Source organism: Lactuca serriola, chromosome 7 (assembly GCF_051521515.1).
Source record: "Lactuca serriola cultivar US96UC23 chromosome 7, Lser_US96UC23_V15, whole genome shotgun sequence".
Lineage (NCBI taxonomy): Eukaryota > Viridiplantae > Streptophyta > Magnoliopsida > Asterales > Asteraceae > Lactuca > Lactuca serriola.
In genome coordinates this window covers 135,001,551-135,028,753 of record NC_136414.1, presented here as the reverse complement: position 1 = coordinate 135,028,753, position 27,203 = coordinate 135,001,551, and the positions used below count along the sequence as shown (strand labels likewise).

Here is a 27,203-nt window from a genome sequence, read left to right as displayed (position 1 = left end):
ATATGCTAATATAATTTACTATGTTTTTAATGATTAAAAAGCACAAAAAGAAAGAATGGCCTTACTCTATAGTCAATATGGCACAAAGCATCCCTGCAAAATCTTGACTCCAAATTTTCCTTCTGTTAAGATGAGAGAGAAGGGTGTGTTTATTAGATTATTAAATAAAAAAGGAGAAATTTAATAATATATGTTCCATTAACTAATTCTTAGCCATACACCATGGATGGAATAAAATCACGCCCACTTGTTGCATCAATAATAGGGTCAAAACCCTTCCTATTATAAATATAAATATAATAATTAATAATATAGTAAAATCAGAAAAGAAAAGATGTAAGCAATAGTTATGAATTAAGGAATTATAGCAAATTCACATGAAAAATATTTATTGTTTGTGTAAGCATCGGTCTGTTTTCACGGGTGGCATTCTTCCCACTTAAAAGTACAAATTTCATTTCAGAAATTACATCCTTGTCCTCGTCAGAAATTACATTATTCTCCTTCTCCTTCTCCTTGTCAGAAATTATATTCCTTGTCAGAAATTATATTCTTGTCCTTCTCCTTGTCCTCATCAGAAATTACATTATTGTCCTTGTCCCCTTCCTCCTTTTCCTTTTCCTGTCCTTCTCCTTTTCTTCCTTATCCTTTTGCTTCTCCCTCAGAAAAGTCAACACGTCATCATCAACAGTCTCTGCTTCTTTAGTCAACAATTTTTGCAAAACAGAATGAATTCTCTCACAATCCGTTCTGCAAAACCACTTCCTTTTTGGCAATTCCTATAAACAATAATAAAAGAAAATATCAACCAATTTCTTTTACAATGAAAATAGTATTGCATAATATTAATATACACATACACACCTCCAAATCATCCATTTTTTGTTCCCTTACACACCCGATATGATATTCTCTTTCGCACTGACAATGTCATTAACAATGTTTAATGATTAGTGGATCATAAACCTAAATTAAACCTATGCTAAATTCAAATTTACTTACCTAATGACAAACTATAACAGTTCGTTCATTGAACATGCTTTTGTTGAAATCATGTCCTCTGCAAACAAACAATAACATCATAAACATTATAAATAGAAGATTAAATTACAAAAACAGTCCCTGGATTATCATTTTTTTCTATTTTGGTCTTACTTCGAGGTTTCTAATTTTGGTCTTTATTTCAAGATTCATTTGACAAAACTTTATTTTGCAAAGATTGTTAATGTAACCTGCATAAAACACATGCAACAAGATCAATGTTTTCTGGGGTTTTGACTATCCGAATGCAACGCTTTGTTATCTGTTCAATAAGATCAACCCCTCCAACTCTTCCAGCTACTGTAGCATTTTCACTATCTTCACCAACTTTCATTGCCTGTGTACAAAATCTGCAATACCATTTTCCTTGTGGGATCTCCTTTTCATCAATACATTTTGTATGTATCAACCAAAAAAGTAAAACATATTTGATTAATTCATTGTAAATATTTGATCTTGTTTTTCTATAAAAATTAAAAACTGGCCTTTATGGAAGGACCTAGGGCATCCATCACAAAGAAACATATTTCCACCATCCCAACATATTCTACACAAGACATCATTAAACTTCACAGGACATCTTTTGTTTTCAACTCTCTTTAAAGAAACTGCATATTCATGGAGAGATACTCCATGTGAGATGTAAATGTTTTCATATCTGTCAACATTTATATAAAAACTTATTCATGGATCCAAATAGGTAATTTACTCTCTAACAACAAAATACAAAGAAATGTATATGTAGGAAAACTCACAGTTTTTTGCGTGAAGGCCAACTAGCATGCGCTTCAAACTGTGAGGTGCTTATCTGTTCATGGATGCAAAAACGTTAATGAAGTTTTAATTTTTTTTCAAAAAAAAAACACAGGGTCAAAATGGGAAATGCATATACCTCAGTCTTGCAGCATGAACAGAATATTCCATGACCTAACTTGTAACCATCTAGAAGTTTCTGTTGATAAATAAATGTCAGATTTTTTTCAAGAATGATATGATGTTAACAAATATAAAAAAATAATAAAATAATAAAATAAAAACCTGTTAACTTTACATGAGAAACATAAGTTAGTTCTGTTCCATCGGGTAAACCTCCTTCCTCAAAAACAGGCCAATGCAACTGCTGATTCATGCATATCAACAAAAGTTATTATTTTAAATTTTTACTTAAAGCAATTGAAAGAAACTTTATTGAAATTAAAGTGATAGAGTTTAACTTTATTTTAAGCCTTTTTCCACTCTTCTATTGTGAGGAGAAAGCACTCCCTGGTGGCTTTGATACAGTAGCTGACCTTGGTGACCTGAACTTTTTTAGTATCTTGTCTTTAATCTTACTTCGTGATAACTATGACCTTTTTCTAAAAAAGAGCAACATAAGCATGTTCCTGCTAAGTAATTATGACCTTATACATGTTCATGTCATCTTTCCTAAAAACTAAGCAGCAGAAGCATCAAGTACAATATTTCTTTCTCAGCTATAAGCCCCTGTTTACAACCAACCTGCTAAGTTGCTATTTCCAGTTTACAAATTACTTGGGAAAAATATTTTAATAACTTTATATATAAGTCCATGTTTATGTAGCTGATATGTTTGGTTTTAGAAATGTTTTCATGCTTGACCTTGTCACTTGTCAGTTAAAGTAATGGCTTGATGTTGTTTATATAAGCTCCCATGAAAAGAATATATCAGATATGAATGATTTGAGCATGACACATTACAACATGAACCACATTACACACACAAAAAAAATCAATTATATTATAAAGAACATATTATATTACCCCACATATAAAACGTGTAATGGTTTCTTTTACAAAATTATCATACATTTAACATTATAAATAAAGATATGGTACTCATACGTAATAATAAGTAAAAGAAAGTTAGAAACAATAAGAATATCTCCCCAAAGGAGAAACAAGAAAAACAGTTAAACTGGAGAAATGTTAACCAATCAAAAGAGGAGTCTACCCCTACCTGAGTAACCAGTTGAGAAAGCAATTCCATGCGTGTCTGCATAAACTCCGCCCCTCTTAACTGCTTATAAGAGTCTATAATCCTTTTGATTGCCATTTTCCTTGTATCTGTTTGTTATTCTTCAGTCAACTACACATAAGATGGGACTGCAGGTAAATCAATAGATGTTTCCTCCATGACAGACGTCTCCACTCTGCCTGGTGGTGAAAGTTGATCCTCATCCAAGAATGAAGATGATGGCAAGTGGTCTGCTTACAGAAGAGTAATGGAAGTGGGTGTAGGAGATAACGGTATGCTAGTGGCTAAATTTTCACTTGGTCAGGGTACTGGCTGGCTGCTAAGTCTGGTTAGTGGGGGAGGGCTTTTTTGGTAAATGTTTCATGTTTGTAACAAAAATAAATAACATTAATTATATAATGATATTTTGAAACGAACTTGCAAGAAGTTCAGCTCCCCCTTCACCACATACGTCACTATCAATGCCAAAACCCAAACACGCCCCTGAAAGGAAATATTTAAAATATGAGAGATAGAAATTATATAAACTTATATGGTTAATTATAGCATACTTAACCTTAAGTGAAAACTTTGATTTACAACATATACTGACCTTTTTGTTTAAGTAATTTTCAAATATTGGAAATAAAAATGAGACATTATATTTTCCATGTTTGTTAATGATCATGATACCAACATTAATCATCCTTCCTCGAACATCAGCATTGGTATCAGCATGTTGTTGAAATCATCAAAAGTTTGAAAGCTACATTTGTATAATATCTAATCTAACAATCAAAAAAATTGAACAAAAAATTAAAACTTTACCAAGGTTCGAGATATCAAGAAAGTCATAACAACCGGAAGGTATTTGGTTCTAAGTACATCAGCAGCAGCATGTAAAGCCAATGCAATCCCTTATCTCCTTAACCAACCAGAATCAATCATATCCTCACCAAGACACAACTCAGTTAATGCTGGTCCAAGAGACCCTTGATAGGAGGGTATAGCCCCAAGCACGTGATATAGAACCTGCCAAGTAGCACAAAGTATCCATATGTTAAGCAAAATAGAAATGAAAAAGAAAAAAGAAATAATGTGTAGGTAATTAGAAACTTAAATGAAAGCATTTTAAGTCTATGGAAGGGTAATATTGGGTCCATATGTAGGAAAATTATCCGAAGTACATCACCATGAATCCTTGTATTCTTAGGAGATAGCCAATCTTATATAATGTTATATATATAAAGACTAACCAGTGAGAGTAATTCCCTGTGTGTGAAAACATGATTAGCTACAGCCATTGCTCTCAAAGCTTTCAGCAACAAGGAAAGATTCTTCTTTATATTCCTGACCTTCTCACAAACATTGTAGTAATGGATTCACAAACATTAGCCATTGCTCCTAAAGCTTTCAGTAACAAGAACAAGCATGAAAACAACCTTCACAAACCCGTATAAAATACCAACGACCAAATCTGAAACCATGAACTCTCGAACCAAATCAACAAAATATTAGCAAAAAGAGTAAAGTTTGTATGCACTTTTGTGTTTCATAGAATAGAATAGGTGATGTGATATTAACCTGAACAAGTTGGTCCTCAGTTAGAGCTGATAAACTAAGTAAAATGGGAAAACATCTTGTAAACTCCGAAATCTGTCCATAAGCTATAAGATCTCTACTTTCAACCTGAATAAGAAAGACAGAAAATAATTAATTACAGGAGAATGAAATATTGAAGTAGGGAAAGGCTTGAAAGCTTACAGATTAAAGTAAAGATCATGTGACTGAAGCGTTAGTGAGTTTATCATTTCTCATATTAGCACGAATAGGTGCTCCAAAACCAAGGATGCTTTCTAGCCCCTTTCTCATGTACATTGACTATCTGTGCAGAGAGAGATTATAAATAATAGTAATACTTGGTGTTAGTGATAGTCATAAATGGTCATGAAGGAAACTTAGATATATAAGAGAATTTACGGGTACAAATACAAATATAAAAAATAATATCACTTACTCTTCCTTCACAAACAACCCATTATTCCATTCCTACTTGCCCATCAACAATGATAATATGGTATTGTTCCCCCACTTTGTTCAACAATTGACATCCTTAGCCACTTCTGAAACAGGTTTACAGCCTGAAAGTTTTACATAAGGGACAAATAGGTGGTGGCATGGCTTCTTTCAGTTTCAGATTCATATTATTTTTTTATCTTTTAGTGTTGATCCTTCTTTTTAACATTTATATATGTTGGATTAGAACCATCGTTACAACACTGTCATATTATAACTTAATTATTCATCAACCATATTTTATTTCTTTTCAAAATAGTTGTTCATGTTTCAAAAACATCTCAAAAATGATATGGAAAACTTGGGGAATTGAAGGAAAACATAAATCACAATTACGACTTTCTTTGTTAACTTGTTCTTCCTGCACAAAGTCAGAAAGGAACACCTCTATATTTAAGGCCCTATTTTTCATTGCACACTACCGGAAATACAAGGAATAAATAATGAGAGCGTATTTGTAACAAGTTTTTTTTTTTACTTTCAGCTTTAAGTAAAAAAGAAAGACCTGGATTAAGTGTTGTCTATAAACGATATCTAAAAAATGACAGTAAAATTGGGGGAAAATCAACAAACAGTTGGTGTGCACAACCAAAATCCACATAAAAATAGAATTCCTCTACGTTTTAAAGGCTTGAAAACCAACAGCTAAACAATGAACACAACTTAGCATGAATACGGTGGGAGGAACCGGGAAACATGAAGCCTTATAAATACAAAAAAAAAGCATTCAACACCACTGAATCCTTGTTAAACAGCCATACAAACACACCCTTATTTCTCCATCACAGAACAATCACCAAATATCATATCCTCATAACCCATTTACAACATTGAAGTGCCACCTCACAACCTCACATTCAAATTGAAAAAAAATAACAAGAAGGGAGAAGAAGGGGATGTATTTGAACCAGAAAAGGAAAAAACAATACCTGCGGTTCTTGGTGGTGCGATCGATTTTGAGAAAGGAAAAAGATAACCGGTGATTTTAGGTGACCTGACTTGTCACTTGAAGTGTGAGGAGGGAAGAAAACATCCGATCGATTGAAGGGAGAAGGAACAAATGAATTTTGGAGACTGTGGTTATTGATCGATAATTAAGAAAGGGAAGAACGAGATGCAGGAAGGGTTTGAACATACCATTTTTACAATCTCTCATAAGCATGAAAAGTTGATGTGAGCTCTAAGAATTATGTGAGGTCCGGTTCAAACCCTAGTATCTTTATTGCTTATGTTAAGATGGGCCATATTCGAAGCTAAAAAGATGTAGGCGGACCATATCTGAAGAATTTTGGGCAAAGGTATGGTTAGATCTGATTCAAAGAGTATCTATAGATATGAAAGCGACCATGGAATTTTCAGAGCTTCATTAATTAGGTCGTGGAAAAGAGAAAGGGTTTTAGGCTGGTAGAAGATGAAAATAAGGGGGTTTTAATTTTTTGGGATTTGATTTCCCCCCTTAGCTATTTAGGATGAAGAATGCGCGTTTGATGAAAATTTTATAAAACGACATGCATAGACGAGACGTCTTTTATGTTGAGTGCCCTCCGTGTTTTTTTTTTCTGACACAAATTTTAAAGGCGCGTGAAAATGCGCGTCCAAAATCCTTCAAATTTTGGAAGAGATAACATTATTTTTAGGACACACGCTTTTGCGTATCGTAAATCACTACGTGTCATGGTTTGCGCGTCATTAAAGGCCTATATTCTAGTAGTGTGAATTTGATTTTGCTTTAATCAAATGTTTGAGTCTAATTGTGGTTCTTATTGGCCATTTGAATTAGGGTTAGGTTATCCAAGTTATCTAATTGCAAAATTTGTAATTGTTTTGTGAATTGGACTAAGTAACAAGCACTAAATCGATTTCCATTGAATGAATTTAGTGTAAATCTTATTCACACACTCTTACACTCCCGAGCTTGTGAGGAGTATTGGGTGTTGTTGGGAACATTCACATAAAGTTTAATGCAATATTTGGATCTAATTCTGTCACAACCCAAAACCATGAATGGTGGAAACATTCTGGGGCGGAGGACGTCATGTAGAGTATCAAAAACAATGAATACTATGATGGGTTTGAGCCATAAGAACATTCCTATGTGCACATACAAACCCTAATGCTTGGATCTAGGTTTCTCTAATTGAACATGCAATGTATCCAAGACTTTGATGATAGATCTAGTATAATAACACAAGAAAAACAAATCTAAAGGATTACCTTAAGTTTCTTGCTTGAATCTTCTTGTCCTTGGAGCTTAGAGTCACAAATGTCACTCATCTAATGGCTTACAAACACCAACTTAGCAAGAGGATGATTAGAGAAAGAGAGGAGAGGGCAAGAAATCGGCCAGGGTTTCTTCTATTGCAAGAGTGTCGATTTCCTTGACCCCATGGGTCTATTTATACTAGTGAGGCACCTAGGGTTTCACCCTTAAAACCCTAATTGGATAACTTAGACCCTAAGCAATCCAATCTCCTTATTGATAAGCCTTGGACGATTTCTAGGTCCACCCAAACCATAAAATCGTCCACTCCCTTAGTCATAAGGAATTATAGCCCAAACTACAACTATCATACAATTGACAGTTTATGCCCTTTTATTTAATTAATCTCTTTAAGTCACCAAATTAATTCCTAATTAATTTATGACTTATATTAATCAAATAACAATATTATTATTCCTTATATTATTCTCATAATATATTAATAATATTTCTTCTCTCATTATAAATCATCCTGTCAAGTTGCTATGGTGAAGGCAACCCAAAAGGAACATGCACAATCGGGTCAAATACTTGCCAAATATAGTTGCAGCCTTAGACACTATTCCAACAGTCTCCCACTTGGATAAGTCTAGTAACTATATACACAAGCATAATCTGATTAGCAATCGTAGCTCTCAAAGACGCTGTCAAACTCTGATCTTATCAATTTTGTCCTTTAGATAAGGGATCATATAGTCCGCTGTTTAGATATCATGCGAACAATTCTATGGAACCAATCGTTCAGCAATTGGTTTCTCGATCTCAGATTTATTTGACATAGAACTAAATCGAACACATCAATTTAGTTCTGACTGGGCCCGGCACATAAGTCAAATCAAATCATCGAGCGGCCGAGATATCGCTTTTACCCTCTTAGGATAAAAGTAACAGATAAACTTTGACTTATATGCATTTACTTATTCATTAATCAATTATACACAACAATGCGTTTTATAACATCAATTTACTGATGCGATTTCGCATTATCAATGTACAACCAATTAACAAATAACAAATCATACATCTAGGTTGTAAGACCATATGATATTATCGTCTTGAGATCACCCTTTTTATCGCATTCCATAAGGTGATTCCAGCAAGCGCGGGTTTATTCCAATGCTCAAAACTAGTTTATAAGCACTCATGAACGTTGCAGCAAACATTTGCTATGTCTAATACCATTTAGACAATCTACACACCAATTCATGACAATCTTCATTCATACCTACTTCCAAGATATTAACGATTGTGGATTGTTTGAATAATTCGATTATTCTAAATAACTCAATTATTCAGGAAGTCAAAACATGCAAAGTGAAACAATAGTTAAACAATTAACATAAGACAATAGCTTTACTTATAAATAATACTCCCTTATTTAATCATCAAATGTTAATTACATTTATCTGTTACAAGTTTCTAAAATTATCTAATCTAACCTAATATCATCTCTCAGTCCAATACTCCTAGCATGCTGCAAATGCTTGACCCTACTCAGTCCCTTCGTAAGCGGATCTGTTGGGTTATCTTCTGATGATATCCTCCTAACTACGAGGTGTCCTTCTTCTACTCGATGTCTAATGAAATGACATTTTCCGTCGATATGACGAGATCTACCATGATCCCTTGGTTCCTTAGTCAAGGCAACCGCTCCTTCATTATCACAAAAAATTTCCATAGGCTCCTTTATGGCAGGCACAACTCCAAGATCACTGATGAAGTTCTTCAACCATATTGCCTCCTTCGACGCTTCGCTCGTTGCAATGTATTCTGATTCGCACGTTGAATCAGCTACGGTTTCCTTCTTGGAACTTGTCCAAGTTACTGCTCCTCCATTCAGGGTAAACACCCAGCCCGACTGCGAACGGTAGTTGTCCCTGTCGGTCTGAAAGTTGGCGTCACTATACCCCCGCACCTTCAAGTCATCACTCCCCCCGAGGACTAAAAACTATTCCTTGGTCCTCCGAAGGTACTTAAGGATATTCTTGACCGCAATCCAATGGGCTTTGCCAGGGTTCCCTTGATATCTACTAACCATGCTCAAAGCAAAGGCTACATCAGGGCAAGTACAAGTCATAGCATACATGATTGATCCAACTACGGAAGCGTATGAAACTCGGCTCATTTCTGCTATTTCGGCTTCGGTACTTAGACTTTGAGTCTTACTCAACTTGGCATTACTTTGTATCGGTAATTCTCCCTTCTTCCAATTTTCCATACTAAAACGTTTTAGTACTTTATCTAAGTAAGTGTTCTGACTAAGTCCTATCAGTCTCTTACTTCGTTCTCTCACTATCCTTATTCCCAAAATATAGGAAGCTTCTCTGAGGTCCTTGATAGCGAAGCACTTCCCGAGCCAGGACATAACCTCCTGCAATGTCTGGACGTTGTTTCCTATGAGTAGTATGTCATCGACATACAGAACGAGGAAGCTGACTATACTCCCACTGGCTTTGACATATACACATGATTCATCTTCGCTTCGTACAAATCCAAACTCTTTGACTTTCTCATCGAAGATAAGATTCCATCTGCGAGACGCTTGCTTAAGTCCATAAATGGACTTCTCAAGCTTACACACTCTATTTGGATGCTTCGGATCAACAAAACCCTCTGGTTGATCCATGTAAACATCCTCAGCCAACTTCCCATTAAGGAAAGCAGTCTTGACATCCATTTGCCAAATCTCATAATCATGAAATGCGGCAATAGCTAGCATCACTCTAATAGACTTTATTTTCGCAACTGGTGAGAAGGTCTCATCATAGTCAACTCCGGGAGTTTGAGTAAAGCCCTTCGCAACCAATCGCGCCTTATATGTGTGTACGTTTCCATCCATGTCGGTCTTCTTCTTGAAGATCCATTTGCACCCAACGATCTTACGTCCGGGCACATTATCAACCAAATTCCAAACTTGGTTGTCATACATGGATTGGATCTCGATGTCCATCGCCTCTTTCCATTTTGCAGACTCCGGGCCTGCCATGGCTTCCTTATAGCTATTAGGTTCATCTAAATTTATTAGTGTACCATCACTAATATACATGTCCCCTTCGGTAGTAATATGAAAACCATAAAACTGGGGTTGAACTCTAACTCTTTCGGAACGTCTAAGAGGTAAGGACTCGTCAATCAGTTCAACCGGAGTTTCCTCCTCGGGTTGAGCGCCAGCAGTAGAGGTTCCTTCATCAATAGATTCTTGAATCTCTTCAAGTTCGATTTGCCTCCCACTGTCTCCTTGGCTTATGAGTTCTTGCTCTCGGAAAACTCCTCTCCTCGCAACAAAGACAACATTGTCCTTCGGTCTATAGAAGAGATATCCAAAGGATTTCTGCGGGTAGCCGATGAAAATACATCGCTCACTACGAGGTTCGAGCTTGTCGTGAGTATCTCGTCTTACGAAAGCCTCGCAACCCCAAACCTTGATATGTGTTAACGAGGGAGCTTTCCCTGTCCACATCTCGTGAGGTGTTTTGGCAACCTTTTTAGTAGGGACTCGATTAAGGATATGGGCGGCAGTCTCTAAGGCATACCCCCAGAATGAGATAGGTAGTGAAGCACGACTCATCATAGAATGAACCATGTCTAACAATGTTCGATTACGCCTTTCTGCCACACCATTCAAATGCGGTGTCCTAGGTGGCGTTAATTGTGAAACTATTCCACACTCTTTGAGATAGTCGTGGAATTCAAGACTTAGGTACTCTCCTCCTCAATCGGATCGAAGCATCTTGATTTTCCTGCCCAATTGATTCTCCACTTCATTCTTGAACTCTTTGAAGTTTTCAAACGTTTCTGACTTTTGCTTGATTAAGTAGATATACCCATATCTACTATAGTCATCGGTAAAAGTCACATAGAAGCGGTTCCCATCCTTTGTGGTTGATCTAAAGGGTCCACATACATCGGTATGTATGAGGTCCAATAAACCCTTACTCCTTTCACATGTGCTAGTGAAGGGTGACTTGGTCATCTTTCCAAGTAAACAAGACTCGCATGTGTCATCTTCCATAAGGTCGAATGACTCCAACACTCCATCCTTTTGGAGTTGGGCTATGCGCTTCTTGTTGAGATGTCCAAGACGACAATGCCACAAGGATGCTTTATCCATACTATTGGAAGAATCCATGCACAAAACATCATTTCCTAGGTTATCTACAATTATAACAGTTTCATAAATTCCATTACATGGCATTGCTTCAAAATATAAGACACCATTTAAATAAGCATAAATTGAACCATTCTCATTATTAAAAGAAAATCTAAATCCTTGTCTAAACAAACCATTAAACGAAATGATGTTTCTTGCCATTTCTGGCGAGTAGCAACAATTATTCAAATCTAAACTTAATCCATTACTAAGCACTAGAGAATACACTCCAATCTTGGTCACAGGCAACGATCTTCTATTCCCCATGATTAGATTTATTCTTCCACGCTCCACATCCCTATTTATTCTTATTCCCTGCAATTTAGAACAAATGTGGTAACTACACCCGGTGTCGAGGACCCAAGAAATAGCATGAGATGAATCATTAGATTTAATTGTGTATATATCTGCGAAAGACGGCTTGATCTTTCCTTCCCTGATGACTTGCAGGTATTCTGGGCAGTTTCTCTTCCAATGCCCTATTTTGTGGCAATGGTGGCACTCTGCCTCCTTTGGGTTCGGGTTGGGCTTAGCAGGATCAACTTTGGTCCCACTAGAAGAGGAACCGTCTCGAGACTTTCCCTTGCGGTGGCTCTTAGACGGAGTCTTCCTCTTCTTGCCCTTTCCCTGCCCAATGGCCAAAACAGGAGCAGCAGGTGGATTGGGAGTAGGTGCAACAGACTTGTCCTTGAGGTTGCTCTCAGCAACCCTAAGGAGACCTTGGAGCTTACTTAGGGTGACCTCTTCCTTGTTCATGTGGTAGGTCATCCTAAATTGATTGTAACACAGAGGTAAGGAGTGAAGGACCATGTCGATAGCCAAGTCTTCCCCAAAGTCGACATTCAACTTGCGAAGACGATCGACATACCTTTGCATCTTTTGCAATTGTACGGTTAGAGATTCTCCATGTCCCATTTTAGCGGAGATCATGTTAGTGAAGATCTCGTAACACTTCTGCCTCGCGTTTTGATGGTATCTCTCCAACAAGTCTTGGTGCATTTCGTACGGATACATGTCCTCATAGGACTTTTGGAATTCGGCGTTCATTGTGGCTATCATGATGCAATGAACCTTCGTCGCATCACGTTCATGAGTCTCAAAAGCAGTAATTTCAGTCGGAGAAGCGATTTTTGGATTGATCTTCTCGAGCTTCTCGTCAAGGACATACTCCTTGTCCTCGTAGCAAGCAACCGTGCGAATGTATCTTATCCATTCGCTAAAGTTCGTTCCATCGAAAGTCACCTTTTGGCAAAGGCTCATCAATGTGAATGAACTAGCAGCAGCGTTGTTCGCGTTCGACATCTACAAATAGAAAAGACAAAGATTGATTAGAATTTAAATCCCTAATTATCACCCAATATAAAAAATTAGGGCTAGGATCCAACAACATTATTTACATATTAGAAAAGGGATGCCGTAATCCAACATGCAAACAATTTGAAGGTAAGTGAATGACAATTCACTAATTCTCCACCATGAAAACATAACTTTAAGTTCTAAATGTATTGAGAATTCCTAGGTTTCAATGAGATTCATTGAACTTTTCAATGGCATGTTTAAATCTCGATATGCCCCTCTCGTTTGTGACTGGGATACCGAGGATCACAAAGTGGGTGTGAATAACCATGCAAATCTACACGGTGCCTTCATTGTAACAATCACCTATTCGATGTGCCGGTAAACCACACACGCTCCACCGAACTATGATAAACAATGAATCACCCTTTGCCACCTATGCTTAGAACCAATTAGTGTGCCGGTAAACCACACATGCTCCACTAACTTCTTAGCAAGGGTGCAAAGTGTAATTTCATGGGATTGCATCAATTCACTTTTCCTAAAGTAACTAGGATTGGGAATTTGAAAAACATGTAGTTACTTTGTATTTCAATATTATACTTTTAATGAGGAGATGAGGTTGCCCTATCCTACCCGTACGGCTAACGACCCTCCACCGATCAAGCAAGCGGTGGGTGTGAGTGTACACCCATTAAGCGCCATTTTATAGGCAGCAACCTTATACCCATCTTATAGACCGGCTTCGTGAATGAGGCCTACTAACGGTAAGACTAGCATTTTAATTATATATATATATATATATATATATATATATATATATATATATATATTAACCTTGTAATATTATATTAGTATAGGGTTGAATTTTAAACGTGTAAAATTATAGGGTTTGAAATTTAAATTGTCTAAATTAAACTTTTAATCACAAAACATAAATTTCAAAACTTGAGGACAAGTTTTAAACTTTTCAAAACATAAGGGATCAAATAAAAAATAATTTGAATTAACCATTTAATCACATAATTATCCATATTTGATTTATTTAATTTGTTTCTTGCAAAACAATTTACCAATTTAATTAAAATAATCAATCAATTATCACATAAGGAAATTATTATTCAATTTATTGGTAAATATCTTCAATTAGGTCAAGGATATACTCAAATATGAAAAAAAATCGGATTTATATTGACCCATTAAGATAAAGGCAAGTTTCCATAAGATAAATAGCAAGAAATCCCGAAACTAGCTCCTTCTGACGCTCGAACTCGCCGAGTACCACAATGTACTCGCCGAGTTCATCAGGCAGAAGGATAACAAACGAATTTAGCAACCAACAATCAAGCAACCAATGCATCAATTCAATAGAAACCAATCGAGGCTCTGATACCACTGATGGGTTTGAGCCATAAGAACATTCCTATGTGCACATACAAACCCTAATGCTTGGATCTAGGTTTCTCTAATTGAACATGCAATGTATCCAAGACTTTTATGATAGATCTAGTATAATAACACAAGAAAAACATATCCAAAGGATTACCTTAAGTTTCTTGCTTGAATCTTCTTGTCCTTGGAGCTTAGAGTCACAAATGTCACTCCTCTAATGGCTTACAAACACCAACTTAGCAAGAGGATGATTAGAGAAAGAGAGGAGAGGGCAAGAAATCGGCCAGGGTTTCTTCTATTGCAAGAGTGTCGATTTCCTCGACCCCATGGGTCTATTTATACTAGTGAGGCACCTAGGGTTTCACCCTTAAAACCCTAATTGGATAGCTTAGGCCCTAAGCAATCCAATCTCCTTATTGATAAGCCTTGGACAATTTCTAGGTCCATCCAAACCCTAAAATCATCCACTCCCTTAGTCATAAGGAATTATAGCCCAAAGTACAACTATCATACAATTGACAGTTTATGCCCTTTTATTTAATTAATCTCTTTAAGTCACCAAATTAATTCCTAATTAATTTATGACTTATATTAATCAAATAAAAATATTATTATTCCTTATATTATTCTCATAATATATTAATAATATTTCTTCTCTCATTATAAATCATCCTGTCAAGTTGTTATGGTGAAGGCAACCCAAAAGGACCATGCGCAATTGGGTCAAATACTTGCCAAATATAGTTGCAGCCTTATACACTATTACAACATAATAGTAAACAAGCAACAAGATCATCCATTGCATTAATAGTATAATTTCATACATGTGTGTTCTGTCAAATTTATAGACACCAAAAATATACATATCAAAATAAAAGATGAGTCTTGAACCAACTCCATCTTCTCAAAAGTCTGGCACCTATACTTGTCTAGTGATGACCTGAGAATACAAGTTATTTTGAAAGCGAGTATCAGCTTAAAGCTGGTGAGATCATAAGTATATTAGTGTCTTAGTTTGTATGAAAGCATTTGTAAGATGTTTGTAAGATGTAATGTATAAGTTTTGTAAAGTTTATGTTTGTTTGAACTACCCAAGAAAACCCTATGTTTCCTACTAAGAGTAGCCTCTACCAAGGCATCTAGTAACTGTGTGTGTGTGTCTTGTAAGAGTGTGTATTTTCCCAAATCCAACTATCATTAACCAAAAATATAGTTTTTACATTACCGTGCATCGTGTGAATGTTCACGAAGTGAATGTAATGGGATAAATATTATAGTATTGTAGTGTTGTATTAAGTAACTACTGCTGTACTAACTACCTTAAACCAACTGTTATTTAAAGTACAATGTGATCGGCCTGTACCCTGCTACTGACTCAATATTAAAACGACAATGTAAGACGCCGTAAGAAAAGACATTTGGCACCCGTAGGCTTGCAAGTCCCACTGTAGCGAGCAGCAAGGTGTAGGATAGTCAATCCAGTATAGATCTATACGCAAACTCATACGCTCCCCGATTAAGGAGATTCTGGATACAAAACGGTCATGGCAGGTAGTGCCATGACCCGCTTAATAGCTCACATAACTGAATGTAATGTATATGTAATGTATGTGCTAGCTGTATTGTGTGTTCTTCCTCTGTCTAGCATGTATGTTTGTTTCTCATCACTATGTATTATGTTTGTTTCTCATCACAATGTATTAAGTTTGTTTCTCATCACTAAGTCTTATGTTTGTTTCTCAACACTATGTATTATGTTTGTTTCTCATTACTATGTATAATGTTTGTTTCTCATCACTATGTATTAGTATTAGTAAAACCCTAAACTACGCCTATTGTAGTTTACTAGTAATATAACTTGTACGTATAGATATGGAAGTATACCCTTGCTACCCAAGGGTAATTGAATTTACTGGAAGGACCTTTTAAGACTATATATGTACACATGATATATAACTAATATTTAAACGACCATCGGACGGACACCCGATATCCCACCAAACCACATCTCAACCGCGAAAAGGACATTGGGCGGGCAGGCCTTCCTAAGCCTTTTAAACATTGCTTATATAACTATACATACATGGACATGCAATTGATAATAAGTATAACAGAGTTTAAGTAAAAGAGTTTGTAAAACAGTTTGATAAACAATTTGAACAATAAGGAAATCACTAGTTTTGTAGTTATTAATCACATGTGATTGATGTAATAACTATAATTATTTGACTTGTATTCCCCCCCCCCATAAAAGCATTTAAAAACATTTAAACCAATGATTTAGGGGTATGAACTCACCTGTAGTGAGTGGTACGGATGTTCTGAAGAGGTAGGATTGCTAGGTGTCAAGTGAAGTCTTGAACACACGCTATGATCCTAGTTAACATATAATCACACATATGTGTACCCAATTAGCTTTAAACTACTAATTGAAATTGTTTAGACTTCCTAGAACATGTTATACACTTTATATAAGTGTTATAAGCCCTAAGGATTGCATCTAAGTTTTTGTGGGACAAGGCTAATGGGTTTAGGGTTCCAAAGGACCCCATACAAGAGTTTACTCTCCAAGAATCCTCACACAAGGAGTTTACGGTCGTAAACTCTTGAGTTTACGGCCGTGAGCTCCTAAGCTTTATGTCACTTGGTGTTTTGAAGTTCTAAATGATCCCTAGAAGCATTCCTACTTGGTGTTTTAATCCTTGGAAGGGTTTTGGGCTTAGATACACTCCTTTGAGGAGTTCACGGCCCTAATGACCAAAACCATAAGAGATTATGGCCGTAATCTCTCTTTGGGATGGGTTTTTGATGATTTAAAGTCCCTAAATAACTAGGAGTAAATCAAGGCTATTGTTTCAAGGCTTTAGGAGTGATTAAGGCACTCTTTGGCCCTTGAGTTTGGAGTTCATGGTCCAAGAACTTCTTGGGCCGTGAACACCTTACTCTTGGTGTTCATGGGTGATTTCTAGTCGTATATACAATAACATACAAGTCTAAGGTAGTTACATATCAAGGGGAAAGGACTAGGCATCATTTTACCCTTATAAAAGAGTTTACTCCCCAAGGTGTTCTTGGGCAGTAAACTCTCAAATCTTGCTGTTTTGTTATGAAATCTAGGTTAATAAGCACATAATAAGCCATTTAATACAACTAGAGAGAGGTACTCACGATTTGGGATGAAAACCCGAAGATCCGTGAGAGAGAAAATGGCTTTTCTCTAGTTGGAAATGTAACTAATGAATAAATATGGCTCAGAATCCTATATATAGTCCTGGGATTTTTGGTAGAAAATATTTTATTCATGAAATGAACTCTAATATAATAAAGTTTTGGAATAACAGAGTTGCACAAAACCCTAGTGCATCCACTCTCCTGATATTTCCTTAAGTGTAAACCCTTAAATACTCAAACTTATACGGAAAAGTCTGAAAATTTACTGCGATTGTTCTAACTTCTATTGACTTGATAATGTTCGTACAGAATGGAAATTTCGGGTTTTCACATCATCCCCCCGTTAGAAGGAATTTTGTCCCGAAATTAGAATTTAATCAAATAAGTAGTTACAAATAACTAAGTAAAAAGACGAGGATATTTAAGTTTCATCTGATCCTCACGCTCCCAAGTGAATTCCGGTCCTCGCTTGGCGTTCCAACGAACTTTCACTATCAGGATAAGGCTTTGTTTCGTTTGCTTGACCTCTCGGTCCTTTATCTCTACTGGTTCCTCCACGAAGTTGAGGCTCTCGTTGATCTCGATCTTGTCGAGTGGAATAACAAGAGTCTCGTCGGACAGACACTTTTTCAAGTTCGATACATGGAAGGTAGAATGTACGTTACTGAGTTCGTGCGGTAAGTTAAGTTTGTAAGCTACTGGGCCAATTCTTTCGAGAATCTCGAAAGGCCCAATGTACCTTGGATTTAGCTTTCCATGCTTTCCGAAGCGTATCAAGCCCTTCCAGGGTGAGATGTTCAATAGAACGCGGTCGCCCACCTGGAATTCCAACGGTTTCCTATGTTTATCAGCGTAGCTTTTCTGTCGGTCTCTGGAGGCTTTCAATCGTTCACGGATCTGAACGATCTTCTCCGTCGTTTCCCGTATGATTTTCGGACCTGTGAGAGTGCTTTCGGGAATTCGTCCCTTAGCTAACTGGGTATCACCCACGTCAGCCCAGCACAGAGGGGATCTGCACTTTCGTCCATAGAGGGCCTTGAATGGAGCTGCCTTTATGCTCGGGTGATAACTGTTGTTGTAGGAAAATTTGACAAGGGGTAAATGAGTATCCCATGCTTTCCCGAAGTCTATCACACAGGCTCGCAACATATCTTCCAAGGTTTGGATAGTTCTCTCACTTTGCCCATCGGTCTGTGGATGGTAGGTTGTACTCATGTCCAGCCTAGTTCCTAGGGAACTTTGTAATGACTGCCAGAACCTCGAAGTGAATCTACTATCTCTGTCTAAGATAATGGATAAGGGGACACCGTGCAGTCTTACAATCTCCCTAATGTAAATTCTTGTAAGTTTCTCCATCTTGTCTGTTTCTTTGATCGGCAGGAAGTGTGCAGACTTGGTTAGTCTATCAACGATGACCCATATGGAATCAAGTCCACCCGTCGCCTTAGGCAACTTTGTTATGAAATCCATAGTTATCCGCTCCCACTTCCATTCCGGTATCTCCGGATGTTGTAGAAGACCGGAGGGTTTCTGGTATTCGACTTTGACCTTTGCGCAAGTAAGGTAATTACTCACGAAGGTAGCAATCTCTGCTTTCATGTTAGGCCACCAGTATAACTTTTTAAGGTCCAGATACATCTTATCTGATCCCGGGTACACGGAATAACGAGTGTTGTGTGCCACGTTCATGACCAAGTCCCTGAAACCACCTAGTTTCGGGGTCCAGATCTGATCCATTAAATAATAAGCTCCACCACCCTTAACCTCAAAGTTCTTATCCATTCCTATCAGGGATTCACCTGCCACATTTTCAGGCTTCAACGCGTCGAGCTGAGCTGCCTTTATTTGCGTGGACAAGTGTGAATGGATAGTCATAGTCAATGATTTGACTCTACGACCAGAATATTCCTTCCGACTCAGGGCGTCAGCTACTACGTTGGCTTTACCCAGATGATAATGAATTTCGCATTCGTAGTCACTGAGTAGCTCGACCCACCATCGTTGTCTCATGTTGAGCTCCTTCTGGTCGAATATGTGTTGTAAGCTTTTGTGGTCTGTAAAGATAGTTCTCTTCGTTCCGTACAAGTAATGTCTCCAGATATTCAGAGCAAACACAACGGCTCCTAGTTCAAGATCGTGGGTCGTGTGGTTGACCTCATGTGTCTTTAGCTGTCTCGAGGCATAGGTGATGACCTTACCTTGCTGCATCAAAACACATCCGAGTCCTTGATTCGACGCATCGCAATAGACGACGAAGTCTTCTATTCCTTCGGGAAGGGATAGTATTAGCGCGGTGCACAAGGCTCGTTTGAGCGTTTGGAACGCTCTCTCCTGCTTCTCTTCCCAGTCAAAGGCCATGCCCTTCTGGGTCAGTTTTCTAAGAGGTTTCGCTATGCGGGAGAAGTTCTGAATGAACCTACGGTAGTAGCCAGCGAGGCCTAGAAATTGACGAATTTCTGTAGGCGTCTTCGGTGCTGACCAGTTCTCAATGGCCTTGATTTTGGAAGGGTCCACGTGTATACCCTCTTCGCTAACCACGTTTCCTAGGACTTTGACTCGCCGAATCCAAAATTCACATTTCGAGAACTTCACGTAGAGCTTCTCTGAACGTAATGTTTCGAGGACTTGTCGCAAATGTTGACTATGCTCCTCCTTACTACGAGAGTAGATAAGTATGTCATCGATGAAGACGATGACAAACTGATCTAAGTAAGGACGACACACCCTATTCATTAAGTCCATGAATACTGCGGGGGCGTTTGTCAATCCAAAAGGCATCACTAAAAATTCGTAGTGCCCATAAAGGGTTCTGAAGGCTATCTTTGGAACATCCTCCCCTAGCACTCGTAGTTGGTGATATCCGGATCTCAAGTCGATTTTTGAAAAGAAGTTCTCCCCTTGAAGTTGGTCAAACAAATCGTCGATCCGAGGCAAAGGATAACGATTTTTGACAGTCAGTTTGTTGAGCTCCCTGTGGTCGATGCACATACGAAACAATCCGTCTTTCTTCTTGACGAACAAGACTGGAGCTCCCCAGGGTGAGAAGCTTGGTCTTATAAAGCCCTTGTTGAGCAGTTCGTTAAGTTGACAGGACAATTCTGGCATCTTTGCAGCTGCTAGACGATAGGGCGATTTGGCTACGGGGGTAGCCCCTGGAACTAAGTCGATTCGGAACTCGACTTGACGTTGCAGAGGTAATCCTGGGAGTTCTTCTGGAAAGATGTCGGGAAAGTCGAGCACTACTGGAATGTTCTGAATGTCCTTCGTTTCTTGGCACACATCGACTACATGAGCAAGGAATGTTATACATTCCTTCCGTAAGAATTTCCGAGCTTGGATGCTCGAGATGATACGAAGGTTCGTGTCGGGTTTGTTTCCATAAACTATTAAGGTTTCGCCAGACGGTAGATTTAGGAGAATAACCTTTTCGTAACACATGATATCGGCACGATGAAGACTCAACCAATCCATGCCGATAATGGCGTCGAAACTTTTAATTGAGACCGGCATGAGATTGATAGAAAAAGAATGGTTATCTAAAGTTAGGGTACACCCTATGAATATACAGTTAGTGCTCTCTGTTTTCCCATTAGCCATTTCTACAGTGAACGTTTCATTAAGTGCTCGTGATTTTTGCTTAAGTAAATGAGCAAATTTTCGGTTCACGAAACTCCTCTCCGCTCCACTATCAAATAGAATGCATGCATAAGCGTTATCTAGGAGGAACGTACCAGAGACCATTGTGAGGTCGGCAACCGCTTCCTTATGGCCTATGGCCAGAACTCTTGTCGCTCCACCGGCAATCCCTGCCTTCGGGCAGTCCCTTTTGTAGTGGCCTACTTCACCACATCCGTAGCAAGCTTGGCCCACTCCTACACCGGGGACATGGTTGATTGGCTTCGCCGGAGCTTTACAGAAACAGGCGGTGTGCCCCTTCCTGTTGCAGTTCAAACACTGCATTTCCTGGCAGGCGCCGACGTGATGGAAGTTGCATTTGTTGCACTTGGGCAAACTTCCAGAGTACTGCTTTACCGGAGCAGCAACGGCAGGTGCTATCTCAACATGCACTGCCACGACCTGCTGCTTTTTGGCAGCCTTAGTTTTCTTTTTGTCATCCCAGAACTTCCGCTTGGAGTCAGCGGTTCTTGCAGGTTCTGAGATGGCCAGGGTAGTTGTTGTTGCGGCCGGGGTACGAACCCCATGGTCAATGAGCCGCTGTGCCAATCGCTTGGCACTATCAAATGTAGTGGGGTGTGATGCCAATACATTTCCCTGGTACGGTGGCACCAGTCCCCATATGTAAAGCTCAATCTTTTTTCCCTCTGTATGAACCATGTTGGGACAGAGAGCCACTAGTTCGCAAAATCTGGCGGTATAAGCGGTTACGTTGGAGCCCTTCATGGTTAGGCTCCATAGCTCTTCCTCCAGCTTTTGGATCTCGCCCCTCGGGCAGTACTCCTCAATCATGAGGTCTTTCAAAGTATCCCAGCCCATAGCATTAGCCACTATAAGAGATAGTGACTTAACATGGTCGTTCCACCATGTTAGGGCTTTGGTTTCAAAGGTGCAAGCAGCGTACTTCACCTTGCTCTCTTCGGAACAAGAGCAGATTTCGAAAACCGATTCGGTTTTCTCGAACCATTGCGAGAGGACAATGACTCCGCCAGTCCCGTTGAAGGACAATGGCTTGCAGTTGGTGAAGTCCTTATTGGAGCACTCTCTCGAGCGCACAGGAGCTTCAACCTGAATAGACTGAATAGGGGTTCCCCCTCCAACGGAACCAGATGATTGATATTGATCCATGGTTGTAGCCATAGCTGCAGCTACAGCAGCATTTAAGGCTGCAGTCTCGAACTGAGGAGTAGGTGGTTGAGGAGGTGGAGGAGGTGGCGTTTCGTTATTGAGGTTTCTCCGTGGATTCCTGCGAGGCGACATCTTTGATCTATAGTTTATGAAGATGAAAATATTGATAAGAGTTTAATCGAAACCTAGTGCTAATAGATGATGACATTTGGATATTAATTCCCATAAGATTAGGTACCTGTCAATATTACTGGAGTTACAGATGTAACAAGTTTGGGAAAAACGGCCAACAGAAATAGGCCTTACATCAGCCAAAATAGGAAAATTTTGACAGAATTACAACCTGACTAAGACCTAACAGGCCTACGATTTACAAGGATAGGGAATTAAACCAGATTTTTACATAACTAGGTTATATCCAAAAGAGAGAAGTTGATGAGAATCTATCGGCGACGAGAACTACTAGAGTGAGTTCTTGATCCTGATAGGAGACGTTCTATGTCACTCATGCACCTGTCAGCTCTTGCTTGCTAAGCTCGAAGTTCTCTGACTTCAGCTCGCGTTTTAGTGAGTTCCCTCTGAAGAGCTACATTGCGAACCAGATCCCTTTCATGAGCAGACTCTAGTTGGCGAATGTGGACAGTGTTGACACCAGTGTTGGCATCGATCTCCAAGATTCGATTGATAGATGATTGACCCAGTATCGTGTTTTGAGACATCCTACTAACCATGATGGGTAGGACTCTATCAGCAGAACCTCCATCAGTGAGGTTGTTTAAAACTTTTGTCTCCATTGTAGGGAATAGGTTGACCCTGTTCATGGCTCAAGGTATTCAAGTTTGTTGCCCATAGAGGTGTGGGTCCTTGAAATGCGTGTCGGGGGTTGTTATTCGGAGCTTGACCTACTTGAGGTAGGTTGTTGACTTCAGGCTCAGAATCAGATCCATCCGAGAAGCCTTCAGCTTGATGATCATCCAAAGGGATTTGATACTCATCATCGGACTTTGCTTCAAGCCACCCCGCATTTTCGTTGGGTGGAAAGTACGGGTCGTCATGATGACGAAATCCAGCCATGATATCTATGCGAGAACAGGGGTAAGGAAATAATTAATAGACGAGCTAACTAGATAATTATAAGGTGATCCCTATCAGTTACTCTAATACTTGACTTGGGCTTACTAATAAAGACCTTTAGTTCTCAGTTAAATAATCATAGTAACACAGAATACTCCTATAGTATTTTAAGTTTAATGTTATGTTCTACTGTTCTAATTCTGGTAGTGTTGGTAAGTTTTTAGACTAGTTGCAACCTCACAACCATCCTTAGGCACATGCTAGTTATTCCTTGGATAATGTAGTTGATCACGCTACATCTTCCCAGGGTTGACCATATGTCTCTAAGTCTACTTGTGTTGCCCACCAATCATAATACTTTTGTACTGTCTTAGTGACATTGATTTTAGTATGAATGCAGGCATGTATACTTAATTAAATATTTTAAATATTTAAAGTATAAACTCTTAGTCAGAGTATTTTAATCCCAATGTATTTATAGTTAGTATATCTTTTATGGGTTGATATACTCAATTCACTATAAACAATGCTCTGATACCAATCTGTCACACCCCAAAACCATGAATGGCGGAAACAATCTGGGGCGGAGGACGTCATGTACAGTATCACAAACAATAAATAATAGTAAACAAGCAACAACATCATCCATTGCATTAATAGTATAATTTCATAAATGTGTGTTCTGTCAAAGTTATAGACACCAAAAATATACATATCAAAATAAAAGATGAGCCTTGAACGAACTCCATCTTCTCAAAAGTCTGGCACCTGTACCTGTCTAGTGGTGACCTGAAAATACAAGTTATTTTGAAAGCGAGTATCAGCTTAAAGCTGGTGAGATCATAAGTATATTAGTGTCTTAGTTTGTATGAAAGCGTTTGTAAGATGTAATGTATAAGTTTTGTAAAGTTTGTGTTTGTTTCAACTATCCTAGAAAACCCTATGTTTCCTACTAAGAGTAGCCTTCTACAAAGGCATCTAGTAATTGTGTGTGTGTCTCTTGTAAGAGTGTGTATTTTCCCAAATCCAACTATCATTAACCAAAAATATAGTTTTTACATTACCGTGCATCGTGTGAATGTTCACGAAGTGAATGTAATGGGATAAATATTATAGTACTTTAGTGTTGTATTAAGTAACTACTGTTGTACTAACTACCTTAAACCAATTGTTATTTAAAGTACAATGTGATCGGCCTGTACCCTGCTATCGACTCAATAGTAAAACGATGATGTAAGATGTCGTAATAAATGACATTTGGCACCCGTAGACTTGCAAGTCCCACTGTAGCGAGCAGCAAGGTGTAGGATAGTCAATCCAGAATAGATCTATATGCAAACTCATACGCTCCCCAATTAAGGAGATTCTGGATAAAAAAACGGTCATGGCAGGTAGTGCCATGACCCGCTTAATAGCTCACATAACTGAATGTAATGTATATGTAATGTATGTGCTAGTTGTATTGTGTGTTCTTCCTCTGTCTAGCATGTATGTTTGTTTCTCATCACTATGTATTATGTTTGTTTCTCATCACAATGTATTAAGTTTGTTTCTCATCACTAAGTCTTATGTTTGTTTCTCAACACTATGTATTATGTTTGTTTCTCATTACTATGTATAATGTTTGTTTCTCATCACTATGTATTAGTATTAGTAAAACCCTAAACTACGCCTATTGTAGTTTACTAGTAATATAACTTGTACGTATAGATATGGAAGTATACCCTTGCTACCCAAGGGTAATTGAATTTACTGGAAGGACCTTTTAAGACTATATATGTACACATGATATATAACTAATATTTAAACGACCATCGGACGGACACCCGATATCCCACCAGACCACATCTCAACCGCGAAAAGGACATTGGGCGGGCAGGCCTTCCTAAGCCTTTTAAACATTGCTTATATAACTATACATACATGGACATGCAATTGATAATAAGTATAACAGAGTTTAAGTAAAAGAGTTTGTAAAACAGTTTGATAAACAATTTGAACAATAAGGAAATCACTAGTTTTGTAGTTATTAATCACATGTGATTGATGTAATAACTATAATTATTTGACTTGTATTCCCCCCCCCCCCATAAAAGCATTTAAAAACATTTAAACCAATGATTTAGGGGTATGAACTCACCTGTAGTGAGTGGTACGGATGTTCTGAAGAGGTAGGATTGCTAGGTGTCAAGTGAAGTCTTGAACACACGCTATGATCCTAGTTAACATATAATCACACATATGTGTACCCAATTAGCTTTAAACTACTAATTGAAATTGTTTAGACTTCCTAGAACATGTTATACACTTTATATAAGTGTTATAAGCCCTAAGGATTGCATCTAAGTTTTTGTGGGACAAGGCTAATGGGTTTAGGGTTCCAAAGGACCCCATACAAGAGTTTACTCTCCAAGAATCCTCACACAAGGAGTTTACGGTCGTAAACTCTTGAGTTTACGGCCATGAGCTCCTAAGCTTTATGTCACTTGGTGTTTTGAAGTTCTAAATGATCCCTAGAAGCATTCCTACTTGGTGTTTTAATCCTTGGAAGGGTTTTGGGCTTAGATACACTCCTTTGAGGAGTTCACGGCCCTAATGACCAAAACCATAAGAGATTATGGCCGTAATCTCTCTTTGGGATGGGTTTTTGATGATTTAAAGTCCCTAAATAACTAGGAGTAAATCAAGGCTATTGTTTCAAGGCTTTAGGAGTGATTAAGGCACTCTTTGGCCCTTGAGTTTGGAGTTCATGGTCCAAGAACTTCTTGGGCCGTGAACACCTTACTCTTGGTGTTCATGGGTGATTTCTAGTCGTATATACAATAACATACAAGTCTAAGGTAGTTACATATCAAGGGGAAAGGACTAGGCATCATTTTACCCTTATAAAAGAGTTTACTCCCCAAGGTGTTCTTGGGCAGTAAACTCTCAAATCTTGCTGTTTTGTTATGAAATCTAGGTTAATAAGCACATAATAAGCCATTTAATACAACTAGAGAGAGGTACTCACGATTTGGGATGAAAACCCGAAGATCCGTGAGAGAGAAAATGGCTTTTCTCTAGTTGGAAATGTAACTAATGAATAAATATGGCTCAGAATCCTATATATAGTCCTGGGATTTTTGGTAGAAAATATTTTATTCATGAAATGAACTCTAATATAATAAAGTTTTGGAATAACAGAGTTGCACAAAACCCTAGTGCATCCACTCTCCTGATATTTCCTTAAGTGTAAACCCTTAAATACTCAAACTTATACGGAAAAGTCTGAAAATTTACTGCGATTGTTCTAACTTCTATTGACTTGATAATGTTCGTACATAATGGAAATTTCGGGTTGCCACAAATTCTAAGAGCTTGTTTAGATTAAGTTTGTAAGGTTAGGGTTAATCAAAGAGCTTGTTATGGTTAACTAATGTAGTGAATGGGAAATGTTAGAGCTTGTTAACACTTTCAAGTACCAACTTAGATATAATTGAGCAAGTATATAGTCATCTTTGAATCACATTACTAAGTTGTCATACATAGAGTTGGAGTCCTTACAATTTCTGAATTTAATTCACTCATTTAATCGATTACTTGTGTCTTTAATTATTTGTTCTAATCATTGCATTCAAAATCCCCTCTTTACTGTTGGTGATCAAAGTACCTTGCGCAAAGAGGTATAGACTAATTTTTTCGTGTTTCTATGGATCGACCCTACTTGACTTGTACTACCTTTTAGTGCACTATAGTAGTGTTCATTTGGAGTATATCATACCCCCTTTATTTGTTGGATTTGACAATCCTAACAAATTGGAGCCGTTGCCGGAGACACGGTGTTACTAATTGTTGATGCCTAGATCTTTCCGTACAGGTACACCATTGCCAATTGACTCGGAGATAGAGAAGACTACAAAGTGGTTATGGAAGCAAGCCCAGCTTCGTAAGAGGCGACCGGGTTCCGGTACTTCTTCATCATCCACCCC

General features: G+C 38.1%; 1 protein-coding gene across 1 annotated transcript; it reads right to left on the bottom strand.

The window, feature by feature from the left end:
• Positions 1-209: 209 nt before the first annotated feature.
• Positions 210-3,112, bottom strand: LOC145064372 (uncharacterized). Its single transcript, XM_079011836.1, has 10 exons — positions 3,017-3,112; positions 2,093-2,161; positions 1,934-1,993; positions 1,797-1,849; positions 1,615-1,699; positions 1,233-1,420; positions 1,015-1,060; positions 865-921; positions 586-779; positions 210-279 (listed from the first exon to the last, which is right to left on the bottom strand). Exons 1-10 carry the CDS (start codon positions 3,110-3,112, stop codon positions 210-212), a joined length of 918 nt encoding a protein of 305 aa, XP_078867962.1.
• Between the last annotated feature and the right edge of the window lie 24,091 nt (positions 3,113-27,203).

Excerpts from the sequence above, each read along its gene's own strand:
- LOC145064372 (XM_079011836.1), bottom strand. The coding sequence starts at position 3,112 with ATGGCAATCAAAAGGATTATAGACTCTTATAAGCAGTTAAGAGGGGCG. Across the intron at positions 2,162-3,016 it reads TTTCTCAACTGGTTACTCAG|CAGTTGCATTGGCCTGTTTT; the intron begins GTAGGGGTAGAC and ends TGCATGAATCAG. Across the intron at positions 280-585 it reads AAGGGGACAAGGACAATAAT|GAAGGGTTTTGACCCTATTA; the intron begins GTAATTTCTGAT and ends TATTTATAATAG.